Source organism: Hibiscus syriacus, unplaced genomic scaffold, assembly GCF_006381635.1.
Source record: "Hibiscus syriacus cultivar Baekdansim isolate YM2019G1 unplaced genomic scaffold, ASM638163v2 tig00117048_pilon, whole genome shotgun sequence".
NCBI classification, from domain to species: domain Eukaryota; kingdom Viridiplantae; phylum Streptophyta; class Magnoliopsida; order Malvales; family Malvaceae; genus Hibiscus; species Hibiscus syriacus.
In genome coordinates this window covers 556,288-569,760 of record NW_024063538.1, presented here as the reverse complement: position 1 = coordinate 569,760, position 13,473 = coordinate 556,288, and the positions used below count along the sequence as shown (strand labels likewise).

Below are 13,473 nucleotides of genomic sequence, written 5' to 3'. Positions count from 1 at the left end.
TATGTTTTGTTTTGTAAGTGCTATGTGATTTATGTAAAAATTCGGTTAAGTGTTCATGAGAGAATATAAAATAAGTTATGAAATTATATGAATATAGAATATAAGTCAAGAGATGTAGGGAAATGAAAATAGATGTTTATAAAGAGTCATAGGAGAACAATATAAGTAATATGATAATGAAATATAAGGCTATGTGAATACATGGTTATGAGATAAAATATGTAAGAATAGGAAAACATGATGAGAGTGAGTTCATGAGAAGTGATATGAACTAGGTAAACATGAGTTGGACAAGTACATAGTGGTATGATCCATTATGGGAATTAGTGTAATAGAGCTTTTTGATTTAATGAGAGTTAAGGGAACTAAATAAGATTGAATTATAGAATGAAATGGGAATAGTATATCAATTAGGAAACTTGAATATAAAGGGACGATACGAATATACAAGATAAGTTATATGCTAAATCTATGGAGCTATATGAAAAGATTATAATGAAATTATGAAATTGAATTAAGTAATAGATTAAATTATTACCTAAATAAAAATACTATTAAATGATATATATTTAGAAATACGATATAAGCTATGTGAAAGTGTTCTAGGTGTTTCTATATGTTATATGAAGTATATGATCATATGTGAACAAGATATGATAAGTATGTTTACATGAATAAATGTGATTGGGTGAGAAATGATAGAAATTATATGAAAACATGTATATGTGAATTAGCTTTGTAATTAGGTAAATATATGAAATCAAAACTATGAATTATGTGATGTGAAAGTAATCTATGTGATATTTATATGAATACAAGAACATGAGATATGTGACATGTGAATTATATGGAATGATCTACGTGTAAGTGAACTATGTGACTATGTGATAATATGAAAAGAAGCTATGTGATACGTGATATGTGAAAGTGAATTACATGTTATGTGAATATTTGAAATGAAATAAATGATAATGCCCATGTTATGTGTCATGAGAGCTAGGGGTATAGTTGGCATGCCAAGAGTCGAGGGTCTACGCGGTCCTTCGGGACATATGTATTCTTTGGAACATTTATGAGGTCTTTGAGGCACATACTGGTCCTTAGTATATGTATATGATTCTTAAGGAATGATATGTGGTCCTTATGGACATTATTATATGGCACTACGGTGCAATTCTACGCGGTCCTTCGGGATATATATATATTCTGTGGAACATGTGTGAAGTCTTGTAAGACACATACTTGGTCCTTAGTATATGTATATGATTCTTAAGGAATGATATGTGGTCCTTATGGACATTATTATATGGCACTAAGGTGCAATTCTACGCGGTCCTTCGGGATATATATATATTCTGTGGAACATGTGTGAAGTCTTGTAAGACACATACTTGATCCCTAGTATATGTATATGATTCTTAAGGAATGATATGTGGTCCTTATGGACATTATTATATGGCACTACGGTGTAATTCTACGTGCACTTCGGTGCAATGATACGAGCTGTGGTGACAGCATTAGTGCACAACCTCTATAGACTCACATATCGATAGTTCTCACAAGTGTACCATGGGCTAATCAAAGAGATAACATAAATACAATATATATAATGTATATGCTTTTGGTGAAATGATATATGAGTGATATGATATACAAAAATGATAAGTACAAGATCATGTGATAAATAATTTGATGATAATGATAGAGATAATGATAATAATATATATGATAATGCTAAGAAAATAGATGATGATATATGTACATGAGTGTATTTGTTATATAAAAAGGTGTGTGATTTTGTATGAAATTGTTATATGATTTTGTATGATAAGTTAGTATTAAATGTTCATGTGTTTTGTTATATGGAATGTTTTATGATTTCTATTATATGTTTTATTTGCCTCACTAAGTCATCGACTTAACGTGTGATTGTTTCACACGTAGGTTCGAGAAGAATATAGAGAGCAATGTGGAGCAAGACAGGTCAGTTACTTCTTACCGAAGATCAGATCAGAAAAGATGTTTTGAATTAGATGTATTATGTACATTGAAAATAGTTGGCATGTAAATAAATGTCTGAATTGTATATGCACTGAACGGTTTTGCAAAAACATTTAAGCTCTGAATAGTTCTGGAAATCTTTTGAATAAGTTACATGTATAAAAGTTTTAAATTACTCACTATTTTATACAAGTAAATGTTTTGAAAAAGTCAATGTGACACCTCGGACTCGAATCCAAGTCGGGTACGGGTTGGGGGTGTTACAGCTCCTGGTGCCGCTGAAAATACAATCGAACAAAACAAAGGGTAAAAACATATAACGGTTGAAAGAGCTGGTAAAGGATGATGCGCAGCAAACTAGAGAAAGCCCTAGACAATTTGAGGAAGTAATCTTCATGCTCTTTTTAGAGAATTAACTACAGTTTGGAATTGTTATAATCTATACCTGTAGTACCACCGGTCTGTGCTGAATCCCTATAAGAAAGCCAAATGAGGTTAAAAAATTATTATAAAAATTTGATTCTATTTTTCAAATCTCATATGGTCCAATTGAAACCAATAATTACAGAAGAAAGGTACAACATATCTATCTTCAATCAAGGAACCAGATAGGATTTAAGTCGGTTTAGAAACCACTTTGATATTTGTAACCACAGCGTGTAGAAATCTTAGGACAACCTCGAAAGCAAGAGTAGTAAAAGGCAATTGAGGTTTTTGTTATCAATGGAATAGACAGAGGTACTATTACTTACTGGGTTGCTTGTTGTCGATTGAGAGACATAAGGGACTGTTGAAAAGCTAGCATTTGCTGCAAGAAATAAAAGGAAAAGGGGGAAAGGTGAACATAGGTGACTCCACTGTCAAAACAATACTTGAAAAAAAACAGCAAATAATCTGATATATAAAGTGAGGTAGCCTTAGCATGCCCATAAGACTGTATCAGCTACGGGTGAGCTTAAAGAAAGAAAGATATATTGATGCAAAATCATCAAGTTGTGTAAGCTTTTAGCATTTACCAAGAGAGAATTCAGTGACACTAATGTCATAGAACATACCTGCATTGTCTCAGGGGAAAACATCTGACGAAGTACTTCTGGGTTTTGCATCATCTCTCTCAATTGAGGATTCAAATCAAACATAGTACGTAGTTGGGGGTTGAGATTCATAATCTAAATAGTAAAAACAGATTTTTAACAAACTGAAAATAAGCAAACGAAAATCTCTTGACTGAAGTGATTCCTCAAAATACCTGATTCATATACTGGGGATTAGACATTATGCTCTGCATCATCTGTGATATTGCTGGGTTTTGCAATAACTGAGTCAACTGAGAAGCATCTGGCATTCCATTCATCATTAGAGGCAGATCTGGAAGTCCAAGGCTTCCCAGACCACCAACACCTGGTGCCCTCCTGGCATCCGCAGCAGGATTTGGCCTTGCAGTAGCATTGGTCTGGGCCCCCCTGACAATTTGCAGCACACATTAATTCATCAGGAAACCAAGATCTAAAACACAGATACAACAATCCCATTAAAAGAAAGAATCCCTCATCCACATTGCAAACAGTCAAAAGATAATAGTCCATAAGCATGCGACATTAAACAAGGGCAACAGACTGTAATTACATGAATCTCAATCAAACCGTTCACCCAACAAGTGAATAAACTCGGACTAATGCTTTGTTTTAAACATTGATCAAATCTACATAATAAAAAATACTTAGACCAATAGTTTTCAGGATCATGCTTACATAATTTTCCTCATCAATCAGTAGCATTAGGAATTTAGTTACCATTCATCTCAGCAGCAAGTGTATAAAATGAAAAATTATGCACATTGGACAAAAGAGTATAGCTAGACAGAAAAGATGTTTCAATGAAGTATAGAATACTTACCACCAACAACAGTGTTGCTCCAAGGGTTAGGGAGAGGATTTGTGTTTGGGGAAGTTTGTCCCTGAGCAGTTTCAGAAATAGTCGTAGAAGTGTTAATAGTTGAGTTTCTAGGTTGAGGACCCCTTGATTGCCCATAAAGCAGCAAATGGGTTTGAACCAGGGTTATTTCCAGTATTCCCACCCATAGTTGTAGCATTCAAAAATGGCTCCTGAACATTTTCATACATACGCCTAAGCATGTTAAATCCCTCAGGAGAGGCTTCAATACTACTCATAGCCCTATCAGTGTTTCGCATCATTTCACGCATGAGTTCAGGGTTTCTTGTAGCTTCCAATGTTTGCCGGAGAATGCTAGGATCATTAAGTACATGCCCAAGCTCAGGATTCCGATCAATAATTTCACGCATTTGCGGATTGCTCATAATCAAACTGCGCATCAACTCCGGGTTATTCATCAAACTTTGAAAGCTAAAAAAAAACATGTTAATTATACTTAAATTTTTTCTTCTCATTAAATTTTAAAAAAATAACGTTAATAAATTTTTTCATTGATATGGAAAATCGGGAAAGAGATTTGGTGAATTGATAGTGGGAATTTGGAAAGACAAAATTAAAGAGTTCAATTGATTTTTTTTTAATTTTGAGAAATAAATATTAAATTAGAATTTTATGGAAGAATAATTTATTAACGTTAATATAAAATTCAATAAAGATAATTGACACCTTAATAAATTCATGGGCCCCAATATTTTAATGAGTAAATTATGTATTTAGTACTTAAATTATTAGTTTTGATCTATTTTAGTACCTAAATTTTTATATTTTTCAAAATCATACGTAAAGTTTAGTTTTTGTTTCATTTTAGTACTCACCGTTAAAAACTTTAGTTTTTTATTTCATTTTAGTATCCATTCAAAATTTAACATTAAGTTTTATTTTTATTTTTTAAATTTTAGGTATTAAACCAAACCAAAACTGATAGATATGAACTAAACACGTTAAGTTTTTAACGACATGTACTAAAATGAAATGAAAACTAAAGGTTAGATTTGATTTTAAAAAAATTAAAAATTTAGGTACTAAAATGGATTAAAACTAATAGTATAAGTACTAAATGTATAGATTACTCTATTTTATTTTACAATCTTTTAATTTATTATCAGAAAAAATAAAAAATATTATACTGAAAAAGAAAATTATTTTGTGGGCCCTGGGCGGGTACCCCTCCTGCCCTGGCCCAGGGCCGGCCCTGAACACAAATTGAGCCGAAAGCTAAAACTTACATGCAGTAGTCTCACTACAGAACATGGTCTCGCTGTTTCACCTAGTTTATGAAGCCACCATGAAAACTCTAACGTCAAACATCGAACTTTTAGTTAGTTCACACTGTGGCAAACACGAACAGATTACAAACATTTTCAGAACATTCGATTTGGAACATTTACAGAATCTTTTCTTGAGTGGCAGTGCTACTAATGTGTTTGCAGCGATGCAGTGTGGGAGGGTCAAGTGTAAGATTAGCGGATATTGGCTTGGTGCATCGGCAAACCACATAGATTATTGGGGCATAGATGGCTGATTCCTTGCTTTGGCCGTGTTTAATAAGCAAGTAAACACGAAAATATTGTACCCGAGAACTTGAAGGGGTTGATATAGGCTTATGCATACATACTCTCGTGTTTATATTTTGAGTTAAATAAAAGACATTCAGATTTGAATATTTGTTCCGCTTCACACAACTAATAAGCTTTTCATTGATAACCTCAAGACCTTGAAAATGCAGCAGAATTCTCTGCCTTTACAAAACAAAGTTGCAAATCACAGAAACATATATTATTCATCAAAAGAAGGAAGACAGACATCAATCCTACACCATTACACAAACAAGCTCTCTACCTCACTCGGATTCTGTGGAAGTCTTTGTCGTCGTCTTTGGAATAAAGGGTGACCAAAGCATCCATCCTCGGCTGGACGAAACGCCGCCACCCAGAGCCGCTGATGCAGTACACGCCGTCTCCTTCACTCTTGCATTCAAACTTCCACCATTCGGACCCGTCGGTGACCGTTAAAACGATTCGACCACCGGGAGTGTGCCGCTACGATCAGTAAACCTCCACCTTGTTTCATGGTGTGCTGCGAGATTAACTTCCGCGATTGTTTCCATTTCTTCAAACTCAAAAGATTGCAATGTGGTTTTCACGCAAGTAAACGACAGTTAATATAGATATAATTAATTAATGACCAAAATAGGAGTGAGGAGAAAGTTGAGCGATTGAATTTGTAATATATCCTAATATAATTAATTTGCTTATACTTCCTTTTGAGAAATTAATTATAGGTTATAAAATTAGGCCGAGGTAGCCCCACGGCTTCATTTTTTTCGGTAGTGATGTCTGCATTTCTCAAAAGGCAGTATAAGCACAATCCCACATTTCCTTTATCCACTAAAAGCTTTTGAGTGTTAAGGTCTTGTAATCCCACAATCCCACATTTCCTTTAGTCACTAAAATCTTTTGAGTGTTAAGGTCTTGTAATCCCACAATCCCACATTTCCTTTAGCCGCATTTCCTTTAGCCGCTAAAGGAAATGTGGGATTGTGGGATTACAAGACCTTAACACTCAAAAGCTTTTAGTGACTCGGAATAATGTTTCATCTTTCTTCGCTCGAGTAAGCATACCTGGTTCTGCTATAAAATGCAGAATGAATTGTTTGAGAAATGCATCACATTGCAATCTTTTGAGTTTGAAGAAATGGAAGCTATCGCGGAAGTTAATCTCGTAGCACACCATGAAGCAAGGTGGAGGTTTACTGATCGTAGCGGTACACTCCCCGGTGGTTGAATCATTTTAACGGTCACCGACGGGTCCAAATGGTGGAAGTTTGAATGCAAGAGTGAAGGAGATGACGTGTACTGCATCAGCGGCTCTGGGTGGCGACGTTTCGTCCGACCGAGGATTGATGCTTTGGTCACCCTTTATTCCAAAGACGACGACGAAGACTTCCACAGAATCCGAGTGAGGTAGAGAGCTTGATGAACGTGTAGACATTAGTGTTCGATCGCTTGTTTGTGTAATGGAGTAGGATTGAAGTGTATGTTTGTGGTTTGCAGCATGCTTCTTTTGCTGCTGTATTGTTAAGGTCTTGTAATCCTTTATGTTATCGGTGAACTCTGGTTAAATGTACATGATTGTAAATGTTGTTGTATTATGATAAAAATTGAATCCAATCAAAATTTTATATATACAGTTATATAGAATCAAATTTTGTGTATATAATTATGTATTTAATAAAAGTTCATGTGTAGTTTTGAGAACCATCTCTATAAGGGAGCAGTAGAGGTTGACAGCGAGGTTGCTGCTATGTTTGTTGGTTACAAATAGTTGCTTGGTTTTGTAGCACATAGGTGACTTTCCATAAATAGTTCTATATCTACTGACGATTGAATTAACTTCAGCACATATAGGCCAACACTTAGATGAGAATGTTACTCATGCAGGCAATGTCAATGGTGCCATGGAAGAGAACAGAAATGGAGGATATGATGGTGGGCGAGGTTATGGAGCCAGACATCGAGGTCGTGGGAGGGGTCGTGGTTTCCGAGGGCATGCGAGAGGGTATGGTGGTGGAAATATGCAACAAGACTCGGGATATTACAACGGTAATGACCCATCAGGACCATTGCCTTCCCAGGGTCGTGGTAAGTTTTTGCTTCCAATGCTTTCTTGTCAATTTGCTGTTTTATTGACTAGAAGGCCCCACTTTTTTCCCCAACTTTCAACAAAAGCCTAAACACGTTTAAAATGATTGCTGTCACCAAATTTGGCTAATCAGTGATATTGGCAGGTCTTGGACGAGGACGGGGAAGGGGACGGGGACGGGGATGGGGAAGCGGTCCTGCTCAGGGTTTCGTATCTGATGGTCCATTCCAGAAAGGTGCTTGAGCTACAAGCACCATCCTATATCCTTCCGCAGAACTATGGCTTTAGATTGAAACAAAACCAGTGGATGGCTGCTCTATTCATCGCCAGTCTTTGTTTTAAACAACAAAAAAGTCATTTAGACATTATTTTAAGGTTTTGTTTGCGTGAGAGATTGTGCTGTAAGGGACCTTATAATGTTGGTTTTCATTCTAGGCCGCAATTTTTGTAGGAAAGTTGATAGGATAGTTCATCTCGCTCAACCAATGTTGTATAATTTTTCAGCTTTACTTTCTCCAAATAATAGAGCAGTACATTTATTCTTCCAAACATAGCTTATTCTACTATCTGTGTATTATACAAATGTTGGATACGATATGAATACAGATACATACATAACACTATGGAACTTGTAGTTCTTCTATGTGACTAACATGCATAGAACGAAAGATCGAAGCTATGCTTTCTTCAACACATTACATAGTAGAGAATATAGGAAGATGCATGTAGCATGTAGATTTTGATCTTCCAGGAGCTAACCCAAATTCCCATCTGCCATGGAATCTGCACATTGTAGAAGATATAGTAAGATGCATGTAGCATGTATATTTTGATCTTCCAGGAGCTAACCCAAAGATACTAAGACTTATACGGATAAGAAAAACGACAGCCTTACCCAGATTGCATCGAATCTGGCACTTGCGTTCACAACGCTGCCTAAGCCTTGCTGCAATCAATCAACCAAAATCAAACACAATCATAATTCATAAGCCAGAAAAAAAGGGTTGGTTTTTTTTCTCCAAGTACTTACAGTTGGTTAGAGAGCAACCAGTAGCACAAGCATCGAAGCAATCCACCTGTGGCTCGACGCTTTCCATCTGTGAACTGATAATGCAGAAAATGAAAACTGCAACTATTATCATATTTTTCGTTCCCATCTTCTTTTCTTTTTATCTTCTTTAACGTATGACCTTTTCACTTTGTTATGAAAGACTTATTTTGTTTTTATATAGGGAATTTGTTGAAAGCACCCATTTACTTGCATTAAACTACGTATTTGCCATGTCCATGAACAGCTCCCCTAGCAGCCATGCACGTGGGCCATTGATACTTATGGCACCGACTGCAAATTATACTCCCCTAGCTGCCTACTTTTACGTAAGTCAAATTCTGCTTTTAGTCCCTCTATTATACTTAAATTTAGGGTTTTTGTTTCAGCACATGTCAACATGTGATTCACTCAAGCCCTAGTTAACAGCACAAAGAAACTCCTTTTATTGAAATAAATCTATTAACAAACAATATATGCTAGCAGCTAGGTATATATATATCTAGCTATATATGGGCTATAATAACAGTGTGATATATCAGTTTCATGACTGTACAAATCTGACCTTTGAACTACTATTGAAGAAAGAATCACTCTTTATATCCCTGTGTAAATGACAAGAAAACTAACAATGAACTTCAAAAGAGTGTCTTCTGCAATGTTTGCAGAACTGTACGCTGCTAATGGACCAAAACTTGAAGCTATGGAAATGGCATTTCAAGCTAGAACTATTGCATGGGGAGCTTCTATGTCTTCTTCATCTGTTTCCTTGATCTCACTTTGTTTATCTTCTTCTGTTGCTTCATGTGAATCTACTGTTGGCACTGGTACTAACTGAGTTTTCTGCTTCATCTCTTTGGCTTTGCCCCATAGCACCACGTATACTCCACACACGATCATCAATCCTCCTATGATACTGTTGATTTCCGTAGAAAAGAACAAACAAGACAATTAAGATTAGACTCAAATTATTCGGATCTATACATAGAGATGATGATCAGATTCAGGTCATATACTTTTGAGTTTGAGATGTACATGTACGAGTAATTTTAGGTTCAGAATTTTCTCATGTTTAAACCGTTTCAAGTTTTTTAAGTTCGAATTGTTTTGAATTTAATAAAATTTTCAAGTTTAATACATTTAAGCGTAAGATTATCTCAAATCTAGTGTTTTTGAGTTAAAATTATTTTAGGTTGAAGGTATTTCAAGTTTAAGTCTTTTCAAGTTTATTTATCTTGCATTCATTTAGAGTTTTGGTAAGTCTCAAGTGACCTCGTGCTTTTTCAAGTTTGATACATTTAGGTCACGATTATTTTAAATTCGGGTCATTTCAAGTTTGAATCTTTTTTGGCTAAGATATATTTTGAGTCGAAGTTTTATCTTGCATTCATTTAGAGTCAACATTTTCAGGTTCAAATTATTCTAAGCTCGGTGTATTTTAATCTTAGAGCATTTCGAGTTCGAATTTTATCGGACTTCAATATTTTAAGCTCGGTTCTTTAGAATCAGACTCATTTTATCATCTCTATACAATATTTGTATCACAATCAATATGATTTTGTAAAAATGAAATGGTATACCTTCCTAAGTAGAGCTCTTCATCGAGCAACAAAGATCCAAGAACGGCAACAAAGACAAGCCCCAAGGGATTGAAAATAGATGCATACAAAGGACCCATCAAACGAACTGCACATGAAACCAAGAACACCAACAAAGCAGATCCCAGGATTCCCTGCAAAACAGCATCTTCAACATGTCCAAAATTTGCAGACATCATTGAAAAAACCTGAAAAGAAAACGGTAATAGCCATTAACATACCACATAAGCAACTGCTAGAAGCCTAACATTCTAGCCAAGCCTCCATTGGCTCCAATCTCTCACGGTGCAAAGTGCATCACAGCTCCTTGCATTCCTCCCGTTACACACATCAAAGCAGTGCTTGAATAGAGGTAAGGGAATTTTACACTCATTTTGGCCTGATGAAATTGAAACACAAGTATGATGAAGTTTGTGTAATAAAAAGGAAGAAAGAAAGAGATTTTACCTGTGTGATCAACCACAAAGAGTATGAAACGCAACTCAAAAGACCAAAAAATGCACCGAGAACGAACTTGCTGGTGTCTTGTGACGACGGTGATGTTGCCGGACTTTTCGTCGGTTGGGGATGCTTCAAAAGGTTTAAATGTGTCGACCAGATGTGTATCTCTATACCTTTGTAAAATGTGAACAACATTGCTCCACCTATTCCTATTAATGTCCCACACACTTTTGCCTGCCCTGCTCTTGTTCTTATTTCCAGTTTCTCCATCCTGCCATAAAAAATTCCACCCTTGTGAATAGCAACGCAGAGTTTGTCCCCGGAAACAAAATCCGACCAGACTCGATCGCATTATGGATACCGGAAACCGAGAAGTGTAAGAAATGTACTTGAAACAAATGGCCAAAATGAAAGTACAGGCTGGTGCAAGGTTGATCATGGCAGCAACAAAAGTTGCAGATGTATACACCAAGCTCTGCAGGTACCAGTTTTGACCTAGTGAACCACTGTTTCAAAAAAAAACTTCAATTTAGTCCTTTTTCTGCCGTTTTTCAACATAAAAAAAGTGAAATAATTCATGGGATTTTCCTTGTTCTTTAAACTTACCCGAATAATCCACAAAAGAAACGATTGAAACACTATCTTTCCATTGATCTTCTCCAAGCTCTTCCTGGGAAAAAAAGAAAGAACAGAAAGAAACTCAAAGATCATAATAACCTATGAACGAGTAAAAAAGAAAATAATATATTAGATTAAACTCGAACCTTTCGAAGATTAGAGCAAGGGGAACCATGATAGCGTAGGCAAACAAGAATCTATAAACCACAATAAGCCGCAAACTCATCCCATCATTAGCAGCCAGTTTATACATTACATTGATTCCTGCAAATATAAGCTGAACCACCACCATTAACAATGATGGCTTTAAACGATGAACAAGATTTTCAATACGTCCCATGCGGTAAAACCCAAAAAAAAATCAAAGAAAAAAACCTTTTTTTTTTGCTTTCTTGCTCCTAACCCCAAGATAAAATAACAGAGAAGATTGTTATTTAATTATTCAGATATATTTTTTTTGAAATAAAAAAAAAGATGAATTTTCTCTAACTTCCCATAATTCTATACAGAGAACGAGTCTTGGGCGTAGGGTCAGTTGTGAAATGAACTTGAACTGAATCCAGAGTGCCGCTTTGATTTTATTTTTACGTACTCTCTCTAGATTCTCATGCAAAAATAATATAATATTTTATTATTTAATATAGTATTAAACCCTAATTATAATATAGTTATAAAATTATTTATCTTAAATTCTAAAAATAATAAATCATCAAATAATGGTTTATAAAATTTATTAATTACTAATGTTTTTTATTAAAAAAATAAAGGATATTTGTCTTGAGTTGTTAAGTTGGTTAAGATTTAAATCTATTCTTTGGGGAACAATATCTATTATATATTTATTTAGTTAAATATATAATACCTAAATAATTTTATTTAGTAAAATAATATTTTTTTTGATAAAGTCACATCATATATGAAATGTTTTTCAAAACATGCGAGCTTTAAGATGTATTTTTACGGACGTAACAAATTTTTTTGACAGAATCTATAATATTAGTGTTATCTAAAATAAAAATGAGAATGAAGAGCAAATATATAAATGAATATCATATTGTTTATACATAAAAAATTTCAAGTATTTTTGCTTCTCTAGTTGATATGCTTGATGTGCCATCCGTTGCTTCTGTGATCCATCTGCTTCATTGTCTTCAGGGAAAGTATGATTCTGATAGGGAGCACCCGAAATTTGGTTGATGTCCGACGCTTTCAAAGGATTCCCATGATCTGCAATTTTGTTTTCATTTGCTTGCTTCAACCACATTGCAGAGACTGCAGAAAAATCAGAATTTGCCCCGTTGTACCCGGCTGTATCACCTTGAGCATTGAAACTTTGGTTAGAATTGAATGGCTTTGAAGTAGTCGCAAAACCTGCAATATCATTTTCGTTAATCAAGTCCAACCACTTCACCGAGAACTCCGGGAGCCCATATGTTGTGCCATTATCCATAGCTCTATCAACTTCAGCAAGAGCTCCACCTTTTTTATCAGTACCATCAAGAACAGGTTGGCTCGAGTCAGGAAGCTTGGAATCATCTTCGTTCTTCAGAATAAACAGAAAAGATCGCAGCAAATCTGGATCATGAGGTAGATGCAATCGATTGCCATTATGATACGAGCACATCTTGTTGAATATTAAAAAAAACACACACATGGGCTGCTTGGAAAAAATTAGGGGGCTGAATTTTGTTGAATTTTAGGCATGGGAAAATTATTTTGTCATTGGACTTTAGGGTATTTACAAAGATTAGTCCTTAAGCTTCTACTATAAATACGCTAACCTATTTAGCTTCAAAATCATCCCAAAATCCCAAAATCATCCCAAAATCCCAAAATCATTTCTTTCTCCCAATACTAGAGAGCTTTCTTGTGACTAGTGAGTGTTTTGTAAACACCTGTAAATTTTCTCTTAGTAAAAGATCTGCAGCAGTCCGAAGACGTAGGCACAATTGGCTGAACTCCGTTATAAAATTTTTGGGTATTATTTTTCCGCTTTTATTTCGCATTCTCACTAATATGGTTATAGGGAAATTACTCGTTCTTGGTTTATTTCCCAACAACTGGTAATCAGAGCATTTGATTGTGAATTTTGTCAATTTTTGCGAGATTACTAATCATTACTATTCACATGAATAGTGAATTTCATGAATAGTAAAAATTTTGTCGGCGATA

General features: G+C 35.1%; 1 protein-coding gene and 2 pseudogenes across 1 annotated transcript; 1 reads left to right on the top strand and 2 right to left on the bottom strand.

The window, feature by feature from the left end:
- Positions 1 to 4,359, bottom strand: part of LOC120197306 — an 87,592-nt pseudogene extending 83,233 nt beyond the window's left edge.
- Positions 4,360 to 7,310: 2,951 nt separating this feature from the next.
- LOC120197445 (cold-inducible RNA-binding protein-like) lies at positions 7,311 to 8,145 on the top strand. The gene is made up of 2 exons (XM_039198972.1): positions 7,311 to 7,595; positions 7,742 to 8,145. Exons 1-2 carry the CDS (start codon positions 7,412 to 7,414, stop codon positions 7,837 to 7,839), a joined length of 282 nt encoding a protein of 93 aa, XP_039054903.1. The 5' UTR covers positions 7,311 to 7,411; the 3' UTR covers positions 7,840 to 8,145.
- Positions 8,146 to 9,168: 1,023 nt separating this feature from the next.
- On the bottom strand, positions 9,169 to 11,669 carry LOC120197446 (annotated as a pseudogene).
- Between the last annotated feature and the right edge of the window lie 1,804 nt (positions 11,670 to 13,473).

Excerpts from the sequence above, each read along its gene's own strand:
- LOC120197445 (XM_039198972.1), top strand. The coding sequence starts at position 7,412 with ATGGAAGAGAACAGAAATGGAGGATATGATGGTGGGCGAGGTTATGGA. Across the intron at positions 7,596-7,741 it reads ATTGCCTTCCCAGGGTCGTG|GTCTTGGACGAGGACGGGGA; the intron begins GTAAGTTTTTGC and ends TGATATTGGCAG.